We start from the raw sequence: 20,808 nt of genomic DNA, 5'->3' as shown, positions 1-20,808 counted from the left end.
GACATGAATATTAGTTGTAATTAACAGGGACGATGCTACCGACTGGCTTCCTCAGTGAAACGGACCTGTGATGGAGGATTCTGATCATTTTATGCTTGTAGATAATCAATAACAGTGATCAATATAAACCCTGTAGGAGGGCATTAGTTCATGGCTGGATGATCTCTCTCTCTCTCTCTCTGATAGACTGTCTTGATATGTGACAAGTTATCAGTAACACTTAACATACAATCACACCAGCAGTTGCTGTTGCCATGGGGATGAGCGGTTGAGATTGTGGGCCTCTGATTGTCTGAGTAGTGCTCTTTACTGAGTGCGTGGGGCAGACAGCTGATTTGGGGGTATTGACGAGTGCTGTTAGCGGGTCCATTCTTCTGTTTTTGTGTCTGTGGGTGGAATAATGCCGAATTTAAATCACGTTATTCATCGCTGCTGCTAAATCAGAGCCAGTAGCAACATCACCTCCTCCACCACAGGCTGCGTGGACGAACCCAGCAGGTTCTACCAGCCCAAGGACACGAGAAGGAAAACGAAAAGCAGCCAAAGTAGAGATGTTCTTCACCATTATGAAATGTTCCACTGCTCTTCTGTGGTGTAGTTTCATTTGTAATTCTTTTCTGTTCTATTTTCTAAGTTGATGTTTAAATGGCATAAAAACTTTGTTGTATGTATTTCAAACATTGACTGGCACAAAACAGGTATGATATGTTCTGCAGGTATCAGAGTATTATTAGATTTAAATACACCTACTCTCATATAGAAACACAGGTGAGGTGGGTTTTATTTGTTTTAATTAATCTAAATTTGTCACTCGCTGCTCGTTCAGTTCTGCTACTTTAGTGAAATGAAGAGAAGCAGCTTCTCCTCTCCTGTTTGAGAACAAGAAGCGTGTCTACCTGTCCCAGAGTGCTTGAGAAGCTCCTCACCTGTCTGCAGGCTGATCTCGTGTTTCAGAGCAGGAGGGTCTCCGGCCGCCGCTGCTTCATCACACTGATGCTGCTGCTGCTGCTGCTGCTGCTGCTGCTGATGATGATGATGATGATGATGCGGGCTTGGGGGCGACAGGCGGCGGGGCGCGCGAGCCTCACGAGCGGTGAAATATTCAGAGAATGCGCAGTGAGGTCCGCGCTGCATTCAATGACTGTCGGAAATATTATGACTTAGTTTCAGTGAAGAAATATTACCATACTACTATAATACGTCATAATATATTGAACTAATAATCTAAATACATTTAAATACACTTTGAAGGTCAAAAGCGAGCCTTTATAGAACATTATAGTGTAGAGAACAGTAATAACCTCCTCGATGAAGTGAATCTGAAAAACAAAGAATGGCATGATTAAACCATACGCTTCAAACATACGGTTAATCATGCCATTCTCTGTTATTCAGATACATCTAATGTTAATCTGTCTTCTCATTTAAATCTGGTAAGAAGTTTGTATAATTGCCATCTCTCTCCGTGAGCCGTCAGAAACCGTATTTTCCCGATTAAATACTCGCGTTGAACCGATGATCTTAATTATTCTCACATTTCCGAGCAGCACCCGAAGGCGGCACGAAACTAGGTCAAAGTCAGCCGAGCTACGATTGGTTGACGTTATGCTAATGTTTTTAGCGATTAGCTGAATTTACATTACTGTCACACAGTGAGGCCACATCTTTAATTTAAAGACAGGGGGGTTCTCCTGCTATAAGACTATTAAATATAACGTTTAAGTAAAGTTAGTGACGAGTAATATAATGGTCACTATCAAAAATAAAACAAGGTTTTGTTTCGTGCTCTTTGCTAGCAAAGACAGTTTATTATTATTATTTATTCGTAAAGTGGTCTGAACTGAACGTTACTGCTGTAGGGAAATATGATCATAAAGCCGCTGTTAAAACGTAGTTATTTCAGAAGCATTAGCGTATAGATTTCAAACCATGAAAAACACCTCTGCAAGCTAAAATTAGTAAAGCACATTTTAATAAAATGAATAGACTGACTTAAAGTCTACATCGCAGCAAATACCTGGAGAGCAGGTGTGAATGGGTGAATGTGACGTGTGCTGTCTACCTGAAACGCTCTGTATTAAATATATTTCGATTTCGGGAGGATATTGTATCAGAGTCGCAGCCAGTGTCCCATGATGTCCATCCCACAGAGAGGAGGGATACTGATCTGTAATTATCACCACGTCTCTAGTGTTCTCCTGGTCTGTTTCTGAACCGGTCCAGGGATGGTCAACGTTGTAGAAATGGGTCACGAATGGCACACCCCTCCAGAGTCCATAGAGGAAGCCAGATGCAATGACAGAGCTCCTGTTTCAGGTGTTGCTGAATTTGAAATCCTTCACCTCTCATTAGGTAAGGACTGTCAAACACAACATGGCCATCAAGTTAACTACCAGTGTGCAGAGGATGGAAGATGGTTGATGATTATAAAAATGTGTAAAATGACTCCATCTAGTGTGCACATCTATTAATGGTTAATAGGGCAGTATTGAATTCTTTATTCCTTTTTTATACACATTAATATTAAACCTTTCATCATATGATTAATGCACTAAAAACATTTGTAATTTTAAATGTTAAAATTTCCAAAGGATAACCAAAATGTAACTAAAAAGAATAATTCAGAAGAACACAATTTGGTGGTATTTTGACCAGAATTGTCCTGAAATAGTGACTTGCATTCATGGTCTGAATGTAGTGGATATACGTAACTCAGAGAGAGGCAGTAAATAAATACATCTTCAGAGACAGTTAAAAGCCATTTAATAGTCCCACTTGGTACAGTAAAGTTCAATATACTATTAAAGATAAGATATTTGTTTATATATTTTTACGGTAGCAAATTAGATTCCAAGCAAAATATTAATGAAAAATATACTTACAGCAGTACACTGTTTGAGCACTTCGTTTCAGCGTCACTTTTTTTGTTTTTGTTTTATTTCTTAATAATGTTCAGTTACAGCAACAGGAATATGTTGGAGATACTTGGGAACACTTTTGCTGTCATATACTTTTGTACGTTAATTTTACACTCCAAATGTCGTAAATACATTTTGGAAGGCAGATAAAGTTGATAAATATTTGCAACAGTCTCGTTCAGATGAATTGTTTTCAAATCAAATACATTGTTAATGTGTCGACAAAGAGGCACACAAGTAAGCTGAATCAATATTGTGCATTAAAAACTATCAAACAACAATATGTATAAGATATTATACATTTTGATGTTGGAAAGAAATGGCTTATTTTACTTTTGTACCATAACAAGCAAAGACATAGAAAGCCCTGTCTTTATCTGCAGTTACACAGCTTATTAACAATTTAAACACTTGTGTCATTTAATTAATCCATTAATCTATCAATTCTTAGGTTGACAACACGCAACCACACAGTGAAGTTCACCCGATTACCAGCTGCACATTAACTTCACCTTTCATTGGACTCAACCATTTTCTTTGTCTCCCTTCTGTCACATGATTTATGCTCCTTAAACTTCCACTGTGACTTTCAGAAACAGAATATAATTTAGGTCAAGGTCTTTCACTTTTTTGCTCCATCAAAAAACTTCATTTTCTCGGCGTGCACATTGTCTCTTAGTCGCTGAATGGATGAAGCCGTTTCATCTGAGATGGGCTCACAAGAATCAAACATACCAATACGTGTGATTTGTTTGGTTATAACAATTGTTTCTTTGCTTTCACTTACTTCACTTGATGTTTCCTGAACTAAATGCCTCTCATAGACTGTTCTCTCGCCAGTTTGTGAATCTGTGACGGTCCACGATGCTGCTTCGTTACCATCTGATTTTGGAGGAAGGCCAGCTGACTGCATCTGGACAGCATGTAGCAAGTTGGCTTGCTGTGCTTCTGGGGTCGCTTGTATATTTGACTTGCTGACATGTATTTTTCCAGATTCCAGTCTGAGTGTGTCTTCCGATGAAGATGAAACTCCCGATGTGAGAATGGTGATTTTCTCAGGCAAGTTGGGCTCAACAGAGATCAGTTGAGTCCTGGTGGCGGAAGTAATAATGTTACTGTGCATCTCCTCCAGACCTCCAGTAGCATTGGGATCAGAATATTTCACAGTTACCTTTGTTGGAGAAGATGAAGACAGGCCGACATACTCACTTGTCATTGCAGAGCTACAATCAGCAAAGGCATCTGATGACTGGACAGAACAGGTGGAACTTATTTCCTCACCCCCTGCATCCCCTCCTGGGCTCTTATCACTCTTTAGCTTGTCTTTTTGCAAAGTCATGGCAGCTTCTGGGGGAGAAGACAGGCCAAACCTAGGGAACTTAAACCAGCCTGTCCTCTCAGGGCTTTGTGGAGTATCTTGCTTGGTATTTGCTTCCTTTTCCTTCGACTCAAACTGGATTCCACTATCCGCATTCGTTTCATTATTTTTCTTTGACAGTTCAATAATTTCTTCCTCTTTGTCTGCCGTTGGAACATCAAATTCAACCTCAAAATTCTTGAAGATCTCGCCAAATGATGCCAGAGAGATTTTGGGTGATTTACTCTGCCCTTGTTGCTCAATGTCCTGGTTGCTTTGGTCTTTTTTGTATTCAGCTTCAACGGGGGCATTTTCATCTTCTGATTTGGCCATTGAGAAACTCAGCTTTGGCATTGTAAATGAAGGCAGTTTAAATTTAGTCGGAGAGCTCAGACCCACACTTACAGTTTCATTTTGGGGTATTTCAGGTTCACTTGGAATTTTAGCATGGCGGGAATCATCTAATTTAAGTTTAAATCCCTCATATTCATCGTATCTTTCTGGAGTCACATTGGAGGCAGCAATTCCAAATATTGGCATTTTCATTGTTGGCATTTTGAATTTTTCAGTATCGTTAGCTTTCATTTCCACACTGGCTAAAGACTTAGTTTGAAGTTCAGGGAGCTCAGGAGCTTTGCTTTCAAATACAGGTTGTTTAACTTTAACTTCTCCTTCCGGAAGTGAAATATCAAGATGTGGATGCTCAGCACTGACTCCAGGTGCTTTAACATTTGACTTCAAAAATGAAAATTTAGGTAAAGAAAATTTTGTTTTTTTCATGTTTGAATCAAATTCAACAGTAGATGACTCTTTATTTGAAGCATTCCCCAATGATCCTTGGACATCAACATTTACTAGAGAGACTTCTTTTTTGGCCTCTAGTGATGCAACATCAATTTGAGCAGTAGAAAAACTGAGACTTGGCATCTTAAACTTGCTTCCTTTTCCTTCATATTCAGTGTCTTGACTTTTCATATGTATCAATGGGCCTTTGGTGTCAATGCTGGGTGCTGCAATATCAACACTGAGAACCTCTTCTGGAATTTCAATGTCTGGTCCATCCATTTTGACATCTTTTTCCATATGGGGCATTTCCACAGTGGAACTTGCAGTACCTACTCTAAATTTTGGTAGTTTGAATGAGGGCAACTTGAATCTTGATGGTGATCCTTCTGTAGTCTTTGTTGTGACCTTGAACTCAGGGGCTTTAATGTCTACTTCGGTAGAAGGTTGTTCCAGTTCAACATCAGGGAGTTTGACTTTGGCTTTGGGTACTGTCACATCTACGTCTTTCATTGATAAACTTAAGTCAATCTCAGGACCTTTGACTTTTGGTGGAGAAAAACTGAGACTTGGCATCTTAAACTTGCTTCCTTTTCCTTCACATTCAGTGTCTTGACTTTTCATATGTATCGATGGGCCTTTGGTGTCAATGCTGGGTGCTGCAATATCAACACTGAGAACCTCTTCTGGAATTTCAATGTCTGGTCCATCCATTTTGACATCTTTTTCCATATGGGGCATTTCCACAGTGGAACTTGCAGTACCTACTCTAAATTTTGGTAGTTTGAATGAGGGCAACTTAAATATTGATGGTGATCCTTCTGTAGTCTTTGTTGTAACCTTGAACTCAGGGGCTTTAATGTCTACCTCGGTAGAAGGTCGTTCCAGTTCAACATCAGGGAGTTTGACTTCGGCTTCGGGTACTGTCACATCTACGTCTTTCATTGATAAACTTAAGTCAATCTCAGGACCTTTGACTTTTGGTGGAGAAAAACTGAGACTTGGCATCTTAAACTTGCTTCCTTTTCCTTCATATTCAGTGTCTTGACTTTTCATTTGTATCGATGGGCCTTTTGTGTCAATGCTGGGTGCTGCAATATCAATGGTGAGAACCTCTTCTGGAATTTCAATGTCTGGTCCATCCATTTTGACATCTTTTTCCATATGGGGCATTTCCACAGTGGAACTTGCAGTACCTACTCTAAATTTTGGTAGTTTGAATGAGGGCAACTTGAATCTTGATGGTGATCCTTCTGTAGTCTTTGTTGTAACCTTGAACTCAGGGGCTTTAATGTCTACCTCGGTAGAAGGTCGTTCCAGTTCAACATCAGGGAGTTTGACTTTGGCTTCGGGTACTGTCACATCTACGTCTTTCATTGATAAACTTAAGTCAATCTCAGGACCTTTGACTTTTGGTGGAGAAAAACTGAGACTTGGCATCTTAAACTTGCTTCCTTTTCCTTCATATTCAGTGTCTTGACTTTTCATTTGTATCGATGGGCCTTTTGTGTCAATGCTGGGTGCTGCAATATCAATGGTGAGAACCTCTTCTGGAATTTCAATGTCTGGTCCATCCATTTTGACATCTTTTTCCATATGGGGCATTTCCACAGTGGAACTTGCAGTACCTACTCTAAATTTTGGTAGTTTGAATGAGGGCAACTTGAATCTTGATGGTGATCCTTCTGTAGTCTTTGTTGTGACCTTGAACTCAGGGGCTTTAATGTCTACCTCGGTAGAAGGTTGTTCCAGTTCAACATCAGGGAGTTTGACTTTGGGTACTGTCACATCTACGTCTTTCATTGATAAACTTAAGTCAATCTCAGGACCTTTGACTTTTGGTGGAGAAAAACTGAGACTTGGCATCTTAAACTTGCTTCCTTTTCCTTCATATTCAGTGTCTTGACTTTTTATATGTATCGATGGGCCTTTGGTGTCAATGCTGGGTGCTGCAATATCAACACTGAGAACCTCTTCTGGAATTTCAATGTCTGGTCCATCCATTTTGACATCTTTTTCCATATGGGGCATTTCCACAGTGGAACTTGCAGTACCTACTCTAAATTTTGGTAGTTTGAATGAGGGCAACTTAAATATTGATGGTGATCCTTCTGTAGTCTTTGTTGTGACCTTGAACTCAGGGGCTTTAATGTCTACCTCGGTAGAAGGTTGTTCCAGTTCAACATCAGGGAGTTTGACTTTGGCTTCGGGTACTGTCACATCTACGTCTTTCATTGATAAACTTAAGTCAATCTCAGGACCTTTGACTTTTGGTGGAGAAAAACTGAGACTTGGCATCTTAAACTTGCTTCCTTTTCCTTCATATTCAGTGTCTTGACTCTTCATATGTATCGTTGGGCCTTTTGTGTCAATGCTGGGTGCTGCAATATCAACACTGAGAACCTCTTCTGGAAAATTAATGTCTGGCCCATCGATTTTCAGATTTTTGTCTGTATTGGGCATTTCCACAGTGGAACTTGGCATACTTATTCCAAATTTTGGTAATTTTAATGTGGGCAACTTTAATCTTGATGGTGATTCTTCTGATAAACTTAAGTCAATCTCAGGACCTTTGACTTTTGGTGGAGAAAAACTGAGACTTGGCATCTTAAACTTGCTTTCTTTTCCTTCATATTCAGTGTCTTGACTTTTCATTTGTATCGATGGGCCTTTTGTGTCAATGCTGGGTGCTGCAATATCAATGGTGAGAACCTCTTCTGGAATTTCAATGTCTGGTCCATCCATTTTGACATCTTTTTCCATATGGGGCATTTCCACAGTGGAACTTGCAGTACCTACTCTAAATTTTGGTAGTTTGAATGAGGGCAACTTGAATCTTGATGGTGATCCTTCTGTGGTCTTTGTTGTAACCTTGAACTCAGGGGCTTTAATGTCTACCTCGGTAGAAGGTTGTTCCAGTTCAACATCAGGGAGTTTGACTTCGGCTTCGGGTACTGTCACATCTACGTCTTTCATTGATAAACTTAAGTCAATCTCAGGACTTTTGACTTTTGGTGGAGAAAAACTGAGACTTGGCATCTTAAACTTGCTTCCTTTTCCTTCATATTCAGTGTCTTGACTCTTCATATGTATCGTTGGGCCTTTTGTGTCAATGCTGGGTGCTGCAATATCAATGGTGAGAACCTCTTCTGGAAAATTAATGTCTGGCCCATCGATTTTCAGATTTTTGTCTGTATTGGGCATTTCCACAGTGGAACTTGGCATACTTATTCCAAATTTTGGTAATTTTAATGTGGGCAACTTTAATCTTGATGGTGATTCTTCTGATAAACTTAAGTCAATCTCAGGACTTTTGACTTTTGGTGGAGAAAAACTGAGACTTGGCATCTTAAACTTGCTTTCTTTTCCTTCATATTCAGTGTCTTGACTTTTCATATGTATCGATGGGCCTTTTGTGTCAATGCTGGGTGCTGCAATATCAATGGTGAGAACCTCTTCTGGAATTTCAATGTCTGGTCCATCCATTTTGACATCTTTTTCCATATGGGGCATTTCCACAGTGGAACTTGCAGTACCTACTCTAAATTTTGGTAGTTTGAATGAGGGCAACTTGAATCTTGATGGTGATCCTTCTGTAGTCTTTGTTGTGACCTTGAACTCAGGGGCTTTAATGTCTACCTCGGTAGAAGGTCGTTCCAGTTCAACATCAGGGAGTTTGACTTTGGCTTCGGGTACTGTCACATCTACGTCTTTCATTGATAAACTTAAGTCAATCTCAGGACCTTTGACTTTTGGTGGAGAAAAACTGAGACTTGGCATCTTAAACTTGCTTCCTTTTCCTTCATATTCAGTGTCTTGACTTTTTATATGTATCGATGGGCCTTTGGTGTCAATGCTGGGTGCTGCAATATCAACACTGAGAACCTCTTCTGGAAAATTAATGTCTGGCCCATCGATTTTCAGATTTTTGTCTGTATTGGGCACTTCCACAGTGGAACTTGGCATACTTATTCCAAATTTTGGTAGTTTGAATGAGGGCAACTTGAATCTTGATGGTGATCCTTCTGTAGTCTTTGTTGTGACCTTGAACTCAGGGGCTTTAATGTCTACCTCGGTAGAAGGTTGTTCCAGTTCAACATCAGGGAGTTTGACTTCGGCTTTGGGTACTGTCACATCTACGTCTTTCATTGATAAACTTAAGTCAATCTCAGGACCTTTGACTTTTGGTGGAGAAAAACTGAGACTTGGCATCTTAAACTTGCTTCCTTTCCCCTCATCTTCAGCATCTTGACTTTTTATATGTATCGATGGGCCTTTGGTGTCAATGCTGGGTGCTGCAATATCAATGGTGAGAACCTCTTCTGGAAAATTAATGTCTGGCCCATCGATTTTCAGATTTTTGTCTGTATTGGGCATTTCCACAGTGGAACTTGGCATACTTATTCCAAATTTTGGTAATTTTAATGTGGGCAACTTTAATATTGATGGTGATTCTTCTGATAAACTTAAGTCAATCTCAGGACTTTTGACTTTTGGTGGAGAAAAACTGAGACTTGGCATCTTAAACTTGCTTCCTTTTCCTTCATATTCAGTGTCTTGACTTTTCATATGTATCGATGGGCTTTTTGTGTCAATGCTGGGTGCTGCAATATCAACACTGAGAACCTCTTCTGGAATTTCAATGTCTGGTCCATCCATTTTGACATCTTTTTCCATATGGGGCATTTCCACAGTGGAACTTGCAGTACCTACTCTAAATTTTGGTAGTTTGAATGAGGGCAACTTGAATCTTGATGGTGATCCTTCTGTAGTCTTTGTTGTGACCTTGAACTCAGGGGCTTTAATGTCTACCTCGGTAGAAGGTTGTTCCAGTTCAACATCAGGGAGTTTGACTTTGGCTTCGGGTACTGTCACATCTACGTCTTTCATTGATAAACTTAAGTCAATCTCAGGACCTTTGACTTTTGGTGGAGAAAAACTGAGACTTGGCATCTTAAACTTGCTTCCTTTTCCTTCATATTCAGTGTCTTGACTTTTTATATGTATCGATGGGCCTTTGGTGTCAATGCTGGGTGCTGCAATATCAATGGTGAGAACCTCTTCTGGAATTTCAATGTCTGGTCCATCCATTTTCAGATTTTTGTCTGTATTGGGCATTTCTACAGTGGAACTTGGCATACTTATTCCAAATTTTGGTAATTTTAATGTGGGCAAGTTTAATCTTGATGGTGATTCTTCTGATAAACTTAAGTCAATCTCAGGACTTTTGACTTTTGGTGGAGAAAAACTGAGACTTGGCATCTTAAACTTGCTTCCTTTTCCTTCATATTCAGTGTCTTGACTTTTCATATGTATCGATGGGCCTTTGATGTCAATGCTGGGTGCTGTAATATCAATGGTGGGAGCCTCTTCCGGAATTCTAATGTCTGGCCCATTGATTTCCAAATTTTGGTGTGTATTGGGCATTTCCACAGTGGAACTTGGCATACTTATTCCAAATGTTGGTAATTTTAATGTGGGCAACTTAAATATTGATGGTGATTCTTCTGTAGTCTTTGTTGTAACCTTGAACTCAGGGGCTTTAATGTCTACCTCGGTAGAAGGTTGTTCTAGTTCAACATCAGGAAGTTTGACTTCAGCTTTGGCTTTGGGTACTGTCACATCTACGTCTTTCTTTGATAAACTTAAGTCAATCTCAGGACTTTTTACTTTTGGTGGAGAAAAGCTGAGACTTGGAATCTTAAACTTGCTTCCTTGCCCCTCATCTTCAGTACCTTGAGTTTGCACATGTATTGTTGAGCCTTTGGCTTCAATGCTGGGTGCTGCAATATCAACACTAACAATCTCTTCCGGAATTCTAATGTCTGGCCCATCGATTCTTACATTTTTGTCTGTATTGGGCATTTCCACAGTGGAACTTGCAGTACCTACTCCAAATTTTGGTAGTTTGAATGTGGGCAACTTGAATTTTAATGGTGATCTTTCTGTAGACTTTGTTGTAACCTGGAATTCAGGGTCTTTATTTTCTACTTCAGCAGAAGGTTGTTCCAGTTCAACATCAGGGAGTTTGGGTACTGTCACATCTACATCTTTCTTTGATAAACGTAAGTCAGTGGCACTTGGAGTACTCATTCCAAATTTTGGTAATTTTAACATGGGCAACTTCAAGATTTCATCATTAAACAGATGTTCAAGATGGACACCCATGTTTTCGGCAACTGAAATTTTTACTTCCTCTTTTGTCCGTGGTATTTCAACGTTTATGTCTTTCTTCTCTGAGCTCAAATGAAATTCTGACCCTTTTATTTTTGGAATTCTGACTCCAAAGTTTGATTTTTGGAACCTTTCTTCTTGTGCATCAAGTTCATAATCAGTTTTCAAAGATGGTTTTTCTACTCCAGGAATTCTAACCTCTCTCATGGTCTCTGGAATTAAAACAACTCCTTTTCCAAGATCCACTTTTGGAATTTTGATATCAGCTTTTTTCCCTGATAATTCGTCATCTGTTCTTTCTAAGCTTAAATCAAATTGAGGGATTTTTACATTTGGCATTTTGAGCCCAAACTTTGGCATCTTAAATTTCCCACCATATGAATCCATTTCTAATTCTAACTCTGGTGGTTTTCTTGTCATTGGATCTTCTGGTAGTTTTTCTTTAACTTTACTCTGTGGGACTTCCATTTCTCTGTCTGTAATTGAACCATGTACTCCACCGAGATCAACCTCTGGAAATATTACGTTGGCTTTCGCCTCTGGTGAGGTGGCATCTGCTTCATTCTTTGATATGCTAAAATCAAGTTTAGGACCTTTCACCTTTGGCATAGACAGATGTGGCATTTCAAACTTGCTTCCTTTTCCGTCCTGTTCAGGACCATCTATCGAGAAACCCTGAAAGTCAGCGCTTGGTGCTTCAGTGGGTATTGCGAGCTCCTCTTCATGAATATTAATATGAGTTCCATCCATTTTGAAGTCTTCATCCATATCGGGTACATCCGCAGAGATATTTGGAGAAACAAAACCAAATTTTGGTAGTTTTAATTTTGGAATCTTAAATTTTGATTGTCGTTCTTCAGCAACCTTTTGAAGAATTACACTTTCTTGGGCTTTGGCGTCTGCTTTAATGGCAGGTTCTATATATTCAGCTTCAGAAAGTTTGAGTTCTGTTTTAGCTTCAGGTCCTTTTACTTTTGGCAATAATATTCCAAATTTTGGTATTTTAAATTTTCCACCTCGATGCACATCAATGTACGCTTGATGTTCTGGTTGTTTAATATCCACAGACATTTTGGGATCTTCTGGGATTTTTGCATGAGACCTAACGTGTGAAGCATTGCTGTCTTTCTTTGAGAAGCTTAGCTCAGCTTCAGGGCCCCTCACATTTGGCATTGTGATTTCCAATTTTCCAAATTCACCCTCAGTCTGCAAAGGTTTGATTTCCAGTTCAGGTTTTTCAACTTCTGGTGGTTGGACATCAACATCTGTTTTTGATAAGCTCAAATTGTTTTGAGGTCCTTTCACCTTTGGCATGGATATGCCAATATGTGGCATTTTAAATTTGCTACCCTTTCCCTCTTTTTCAGCTTTTTTAATCTCTTTCATATCAACGTTTACGTCTCCATCTGTATCTCGTACAGTCGCAGTGATATAAGTAGTAACTGCTTCAGATTTTGGTTGTTTCAATGTGTATTCCTGAGCATCAATATCTTGTACTTTAGTTTTGATTTCTGGAAAGTAGATGTCAGCATTTGGCTTTGTAGCATCAAGAGTAACACCAAAACCTGTGAATGGGATACCGCTATCTGTTTTGGCCGGTGAACCACCTGTTGAATCAATGTATTCAATGCCATCAATTTCAGGTATTTTGACATCAGATATGACTCCTCCAATCTGCCCCTTGCCTTTCCTCGTTCCGGTTTTTACTTCATGGAAGACAACAGTCTCTTCTACCTTAAGGGTGCCATCTTTTTGGTTAGAGATGCTTTGTTTTGGCAAATCAATTCCAATGTCCGGTATTTTTATATTTGGCTTTGCAATCCCAAAGCCAGAGGTCATCTTTGCCTTCCTTGATTTCCTTTCAGATTCTTTTGGACTGAGTGTTTTGTCAGTGGCTTTAGCCTGAAGAATAATTCCATCTCGTGCACTCTCTTTCCCAGGTATTACAATGTCTTCTCTTTTAGAGACCTTGGGTTTATATTTCATTTCAGTTATTTTTAAATCTACCTTGGTCTCAAAAAGCTCCTCTGATGTTGAGTCGCCAGGTGTGAACTTTGGTAGTTTCATCGATGTCTTGGAGCTGTCTGGAGAGACACTTGTGTCAAACTTAGTGAAGGCCGTCTCACATTTTGTTTTGGTATCTACAACTTTAGTTGGTGTTTTCACCGATATTCGTTGTGCATTTGCATCTATCACAGTAATTTCTTCTGGAATAGGTACTCCTGATGTGTCGACTTTTGGCAGCTTATATCCAGGCAATTTTGAGACTGCCTCTTTCACACTATCAACATCAATTAGTAGTTGTACAGTTTCAGCTTGAGGTTCTTCGTGCCGTCCCATAAAACGAGCGTTGTGATTTCTAAATCCTTTGGCTGTGATTCCCGTAGAAATGTCCTCCATACCTGGAATCTCTATTTCTTCTCTCTTGGGAAGTCGTGTTCTGGATGACAGTTGCTCATAAGGATCTTTCATGTCTGTTCCATGTGTTTTGTGCCGCTCAATTTTAATAATCCTCCCTTCCCCTTCAACATTTGCATTCATTTGTTGTGTTGTTTCTTCGGTGACAATGTCACTGAAGCCTATTTTGGGCAGTTTGAACGATGGTCCTGCTTTCATTTCTTCTTGTTTAACATCCTTGGCTTTCTTCATTTTTTCTTCACTTTTTGGTGGATATCTGCTCAGAAATGGAACTTCCAGTTCCACCTTCGGTATACTTACATCTGAAATGACCTTTATTTCCGTATTGGGATCGATCTTTAGTTGATTTCTCTGTGACTGAGAACTTGGGATGACATCGGATCTTCCATTGTCGGGTTGATCTGCTATCTCAATACTTGCACCAAGTGTTTTCAGCCTTTTGGGGGATGATCTTGCTTTTGTTTCTTTCTTGTGAAGTTTGTCCTTTCCCAAAATGTTCATTTTGAATTCAGACCGTTCTTTCTTCTTTTTCTTGCCATCAGGGGACTTGGCACCAGATTGGCTTTCTTTCTCTTCCAGGGCCACAGTTATGTCTGTTGTTTTCAAAGAGCTATTTATATTGATGAGTTCCACTTTGTGTTGAACAACTTGAGGTTTAATCAGGTTTTGATCATTTTGGTCAAGACTTAAGAATTCCATTACTTTCAGTTCCTCTCCTGTGTAGTCTTCCAGAGTTTCTCCTGATGGGCTTTCAAGGCACTGTTCTTCAGATGGACTCATGCGTCCAGACTTTGTCAGACCAGAGAGCTTTATTTTACGCCTCTTCTTACCTTTAAGAGCTTCCTGAGTTTTAATAGGTGAATCTGTGTCACTTGTGGTCGGGCTAAGCTCAAGCTTTTTCTGCTCATCAGCCTCTGAGGAACTGTGAGATCTTGTAAAATGGGACTTCCGTCCTTTTCCTAAGGATGGAAACTTCGGCCATGAAATGCGTGCATCACCACGCCTTTTAGCTTTTCCTTGCTCCCTCATCTCTGCAGCATCAAACTCTTCCTCCTGTTGAGCAACAGAAATATGAAATGTTAGTTTAGCCTCAGCGCTACCTAGCATAAAGAGTCTGAGCAGACAACGTGAGAATAGTCACAGGGATGATGACGTCAGATTCGATGACTGGGTCAGTCTCTGTGACGTCTGGTTTGCGTTTCAAGCAGAGCTTCACTTTGTACGCCTGAGCATGGTCCAAAATCTGAATGGCATCCTCATACGGCATATTGTCAAAATACACCGTGGCACTCAGAACCTGATCACCTGTGTACACAATAACACAATATGTTGAGGGTTTCAGTCTTAAAACGTGTTTTTAATTGAAAGAAATGACCATGCAACTTCATACCATTCCTTAAATTCATTTGTATGGAAAAAATAATCAGTACTTGGAGTTTGAGATAAATCAAAATACTCTTCCAGGTTTAAAAATGACCGAAGCATTATTTCAAGCATTTTTAGTTTCCATCCTATGTCGAGAGAAGAGGACCAGATTATGTTCCGGCTTACCTTCTTTCAGACCCAGACTTTTTGAGGCAGGTGACTCCGGGACCACTCCTTTAATGAAAAGCCCCTCTTTACCCCCTCCTCCATAAACAAGACCCTCTGCACATCCATCTCTGGTTGTTTTCACTATCACCTCACTCTCAGGGGTGTGCACTTCCTGCCAGCACATCAAAGCAGGAAGCATCCGATTATTTGACCATCGGCGGCGCTGTTCAGGCGCTGCTGCAGCACAGCCTGAGGTGAACTACAGAAACATGACAGAGGGAATGACGCACCTTCAGCTTACTCATCTTTGGAGTTGAGCGCTTTTCAAATATGGAACCAAGCCCAGACTTCTTTGTTTTCTTTCCACTCCCACTTTTGTGGTGTGGGTCATACTCTGCTTCAAACTGGTAAAGAAAAACACCTCATATCTCAATATTGTACATAAACAAACATACAAATATGAACACATACCTTGTAGTAACACATCAGATTACCAAACACGACACTGTGCAGTTACATTTCACGAGTCTTTCCTGACACGTACTCTCGATTTGGGTTTAAGGCCCCAAACAAGGAATCTCAAACGTTCTCCTATTAGTCAAAAACTTGATTAATTGTATTTGTAAAATGCTTTGTAAAATGGGACCGTGACGTTCTATCGGTACTGGGTACCTCTTTGTCGCTGTCGGTGCATTTGTCCGTGTCAGGAAACTCCTCGACGGGGGAGGATCCCTGAGGACGGGGTCTCTCTTCCTCTGTGAACTTCGAGGGCTCGTCACATACCTTGGAGGACACAAAACAGTCTATTCCCACAGCAGAGCCATCACGTCATCCGAGCCAATACTTGTTAGGAATGTTCCACTCCTTTACAGTCATGCATTCCTTCACCACCAGGAGAAACCAGCATTGAAGGACTTGGCTCGGGAGCCGTATATGTTTATCATGATGCCCGTCACAGATTGTTTCTCTGTCCACTAATGCAGTCCCAATGACCCACTCACCGAGTCGTCTTCTGTCCCGGGCTCTGGTCCCCTCAGCCGTCGACCACCTCCTGTTCACACGCAGAAAGTAAACTCGCTAAGGTTCCTTTTGTGTTTTCTGCCTCTACATGAATGCACATTTCTATCTCTTCAGTGATAAACTGAGACCTTCATCCAGTCTGACTCCCGACTCGGAGATGGAATGTCTTGTGTTCTTCCGGGCAGAGATCCCCTGGGGGCTCTGCTGCCTCCTTCTCCTGTTAAGTGATCCACTGTATTGATCCACTGATTAGACTTTGCAGCCTCTTATCTGAGCCTCTCCAGACGGCCAACAACTGACTCCAAATGAATATGGTTTGACTAATTATTATTAGAACTACCCTCTTTAATGCTTAGCCACAATTTGACTCGATTCTGTTTACACCCCCCCCTTCGTACGCAGTACTATGAGGTCCATTGCATCAGGATTCTACTTGTGACGAGTTAAAAAAAGCCCGGGTTCTCAACAGTTCTCAAATGAAAACGTTTAGCTCAGTGATGTCTTGAGAATCGCTGATGCTCTGTCCTCCACATCTCATGAGTGGAGCGTGTTTTTGTTATCGCCAGAGACCACACTCACAGGTCTACCTGCTCGCCAGGAGCCACAGCTCATAGAGGGGCAAGAGGTCGGCTGACATTCCAGTGTCAGGGCATTTCTCTGCTCTAGTCTATTTAAATAGTATTTATACCCGTGCCAGCCTAAACTCTCATCACACACACACTGTACATCGAGACCAGGATCAGAAATAACGACAGAAAAGATTTACACTCGCCGGAGCCACAGACATGTTGTGAAATGAAACGGCCTCGGTGTGAATGCTCGTTACACGCCGCTCACCCGCTCACCTTCTGTCTGACAGCCATTCCGAGGAACTCGGCAGCTCACCTACCTGCAGTTGTGTTCAGCTCCTGGAGATAATCCAAAGTGGCATTAACACGATGTCCTGCACTCAAATATTCCTTGTGTAAAAGAGTATCTGCAGAAGTGCATTAAGTGTTCCGTCTCAGGGACCAAGGAGGCGGGATTTAAAGCTTGCACTCATACCTGGGTGCCCCTCCCAAAGGTTTCTAAAGGTCCTCGTGTTGTTTTTGTGTAGAGACGACAATCTTTGCACCAAATGTGTCTTAAAATAATCACGCATTTGACAATCTCGACCTTAAATCTCCAAAATGAATTAAAACGAATGCAGTAGAATCAAAAGGGACATTTCATTTCTTTTTTTTCACATTTACCACCCAAAACTAACTTGTTTTGGGTGGTAAATGTCCATGCTGCTTATAAACTTATAAACAGATTTATACAGATGAATTATACGAGTCCCTCGTCTCAAGTCATCGTGAAAACAGCGTATGCAGGATTCCGTCTGGCATGATGGATAAAATAGTTCCTGTGATATTCACGTCTCCGTCGAGGCGGATGTCCAGTACTGCCCTAACGACTGGCACGGAAACGCCTTTCTCAAATATTTGTCATGTGGGCGCTGCTCAATGCCCGATAACGAGTCGCCCTGCTGGCTGACTGTAGAAGCAAAATAAGAGTAAGCCTATGGACATGCTCGACTTATTGATTAGCCACTAGGCTGCTGCCTGGCGCTCTGCCCTGCCGTTGACTGCAGTGGGCATCCTGCATGGTTCTGGTTCGGGTGTAACTGCAGCTGTGGATTTGGGCGCGGCTCGTCCCTCAGAGCTGGTGTTGACGTGAGGAGGAACAAAAGACCTCTGACTTTAAATCACAATGGTTTTGTCGTTCTCACCTCGTCTCTGATGTTTGTGCTGAGAGGTACTAATATAAGACCACACAGCTCTCTGACTTTATGAACATGCTTCTCCCACTTTGTTTGGATCCAATCGCTAATAAGATTTGTGTGAAGGATAAAAACTATTAGATTTGCTGCTTGGCCTACACAAACATGTGACTGTAAAGCACATGCTTTCCATCTGTTAATCAGCACAGAGTTCATCACACCAGACGGCACCAGATCAGGCTCCTCCCGGGCTGAACTGGACTCGGTGTTTGCTGTGTCTGACATGAACATGGAAATGCATTCAGGCACTGACCCTAACCCTCGTTTAGTCACTTTCATCAGCACAATAACAGGCTGACATGAAGGTTGTTTAAATGTCCTAGAATTCTAAAATAGGTTTAAAAATAAATAAATCAAGATTTAATTTGATCACATTCAAAAAAGGAAAACTACGAGCTCTGCTGCACTGCAGAGAAGATCAATCACCCGTCTGGCTCGCTTCCGAGCAGGACGCCAAGCCTTCCCCCTGTCTCTGTCTGCCTCGTTTAAATCAGCAGTGCTTACACCGCCCTCTTTACATCAGTACCGGACTGCGTCTGGGGTTCTGCATCATGTCTTTGATGTAACCTGGACCTCTGTCCACCGGCGTTTCCTGCAGCGGCGTCTTGGCTCATATTATTGTAGATGCGCTCAAATTGACCCCATAGCAGCTAAATGCCTTTAAAAATCATGTTTCACAAAACACTCATCTGGAGCAAGCAAACAATAGAAGACATTTCTGTCCTTCCCGGTCTCACAGAGCTCGAATCCCAAACTGTGACCGGAAGCAGCCGTTTGCCGTTACCACGCCGAGACCCTCGTCCCCGTCCTAACGGACAGAGGCTCCTCCATCGTTCACGACGACGCAGTTCCATCGGTGACCACTGAGGCAGGGCAGTTATCCCAGAGACAACACAACTCACACAATCGCAGCCCGGCTGTACGGGGCCGTGCACGCACACACACACACACATCCACCATGACGACATCGTCAGACACACCCAGCTCTCGCTGCAACACGACTCAGCATCAGCACCAGCGCTCACAAACTGCTGCTGTCTCTTTAAATGGCACACACACACACACACACACACACACACACACACACTGCCCTACTGAAACGGCTTCCGAAGCAGGCAGAGGAAAAAGAGAAAGATGCCCACCCGTATCCGAGGCGGCGTGCCAGTTGGGAAAGGCCAGATGGAAACAGTCGCACATGATGGCAGCGGAGGCGAGGCCCCGGGCCGTCCGGGCCGTCCGGGCCGGAGGAGGGTTCGGAACGGACCCGACTTAGAACCGCAGCAGGAAGAGACTCAGCGCTGCTGCCGCCTCCCACCTCAGACGTCCACCAACTGAAGGAAACTCCCTCGCCTGTCCTGTGAACATGGACCTCCAGTACAGCACGCCAAATTAATTATGGGAGGAGCCGCCCCCCCCCCAGCAGGCACACACATCCCTCAGTTCTACTCCTCCTCCTCTGCTCAGTGTCATTGATCGACCTAACTGGACAAGGACGATCACGATGTCCTCTTCTGGCTCCAGCACCGAAGGGGGGGGGGCAGCTAGCTTATTGGCATGAGACATAACTCGGTTTGAAACCCTGCATGCGGACAGAGGCCAACGGAGGACAGCGCACGTATTGAGTGTCTTAGTCATTTATTATTATGGTAATTTATGGTAATTTATTGTCATTCATTGCCATTTTGCATCTGTGGGGTAATTTATTTTAAATGTATTGTTAGTTTGCATCTGTGGTGTAAAATTATTTTTATTTTTCTATTATTATGCATCAATTGAGCAATTTAATATTAGTTTTATTTGTATTGTTAAATGTCGATGATTTATGTACGAAGGGCTTTTTAGAAATGCTTGACTGTACTTGTACTGTAATACACGCTACTGTGTGACTGTACTTGTACTGTAATACATGCTACTGTGTGACTGTACTTGTACTGTAATACATGCTACTGTCTGACTGTACTTGTACTGTAATACATGCTACTGTGTGACTGTACTTGTACTGTAATACATTCTACTGTGTGACTGTACTTGTACTGTAATACATGCTACTGTCTGACTGTACTTGTACTGTAATACATGCTACTGTGTGACTGTACTTATACTGTAATACATGCTACTGTGTGACTGTACTTGTACTGTAATGCATGCTACTGTGTGACTGTACTTGTACTCTAACATACTCTAACACCCACATCATGTCTCTGAGGTTGCCGGGGGACGCGTGACATCCCATAACTGAACAAACGACCTTCATCCCGTGTCCGTGGCGCTCTGCTCGTCATCATCAGCGCTAAGTGAGGCTAGCAGCGCATTAGCCACGTTGGGACGAGCAGATCAATGGGGTGATGGGCTGTGCAGGTGCAGGTGCCTCTGAACAGCAAAGGACTGCAGCAGTCCTCCTGACCCCCCCCGGATGGGCGTGCCCCCCCCCCCCAGCAGGGTGGACACAAGGCGATCATGTATCAGCGGCTATCTTTAGCTCCATTCTGCAGCCTCTCTCTCCCGATGGATCGGTCCCATCTGTTAAACAGGTTGAGGACATAATGGCGCTGAATGTCCCCTCAATGACGTCCCAGTCTCTTCTCTGGTCCACTTGTATGTGGAATCTGCATTCAAGTCAGGGACGGTCCAGACTCATGACATCATCTCGGGTTCCGTTCCCTCGTCCTTTGAGCAGGCAAAGTGAGGCAGCATTTAATTCTGGCTCGGCTCTCCCAGCTTGAGAGAAGACCGGCGCTAATCACGCTGTCAGGACCAGGTCCAGTAACGACGGCACCGTCCTGTGTCCCAGCACCAGTCAC

The 20,808-nt window shown here is 42.0% G+C and overlaps 2 protein-coding genes across 2 annotated transcripts; both read right to left on the bottom strand.

Moving 5' to 3' along the window:
- Window positions 1-2,774: 2,774 nt before the first annotated feature.
- On the bottom strand, window positions 2,775-4,608 carry LOC137907653 (uncharacterized). The gene has a single exon (XM_068752009.1). The coding sequence runs from the start codon at window positions 4,606-4,608 to the stop codon at window positions 3,541-3,543; it is 1,068 nt and encodes a 355-aa protein (XP_068608110.1). The 3' UTR covers window positions 2,775-3,540.
- Window positions 4,609-11,648: 7,040 nt separating this feature from the next.
- Window positions 11,649-19,204, bottom strand: LOC137907650 (periaxin-like). Its single transcript, XM_068752005.1, has 9 exons — window positions 19,150-19,204; window positions 16,185-16,234; window positions 15,856-15,966; window positions 15,474-15,587; window positions 15,202-15,355; window positions 14,792-14,955; window positions 13,110-14,703; window positions 12,652-12,938; window positions 11,649-11,708 (listed from the first exon to the last, which is right to left on the bottom strand). Exons 1-9 carry the CDS (start codon window positions 19,202-19,204, stop codon window positions 11,649-11,651), a joined length of 2,589 nt encoding a protein of 862 aa, XP_068608106.1.
- Between the last annotated feature and the right edge of the window lie 1,604 nt (window positions 19,205-20,808).

Source organism: Brachionichthys hirsutus, chromosome 18 (genome assembly GCF_040956055.1).
Source record: "Brachionichthys hirsutus isolate HB-005 chromosome 18, CSIRO-AGI_Bhir_v1, whole genome shotgun sequence".
Lineage (NCBI taxonomy): Eukaryota > Metazoa > Chordata > Actinopteri > Lophiiformes > Brachionichthyidae > Brachionichthys > Brachionichthys hirsutus.
Note: the sequence above shows the minus strand (reverse complement) of the source record. Positions and strands in the feature narration are given on the sequence as shown.

What these genes read in the sequence shown, in the direction of transcription:
- LOC137907653 (XM_068752009.1), bottom strand. Translation starts at nt 4,608, where the DNA reads ATGGCCAAATCAGAAGATGAAAATGCCCCCGTTGAAGCTGAATACAAA.
- LOC137907650 (XM_068752005.1), bottom strand. Translation starts at nt 19,204, where the DNA reads ATGTGCGACTGTTTCCATCTGGCCTTTCCCAACTGGCACGCCGCCTCG. An exon ending in CCGGGACAGAAGACGACTCG is followed by an intron (nt 15,967 to 16,184) that starts GTGAGTGGGTCA and finishes GTGTCCTCCAAG; the next exon opens with GTATGTGACGAGCCCTCGAA. An exon ending in AATCTGACGTCATCATCCCT is followed by an intron (nt 14,704 to 14,791) that starts GTGACTATTCTC and finishes GTTGCTCAACAG; the next exon opens with GAGGAAGAGTTTGATGCTGC.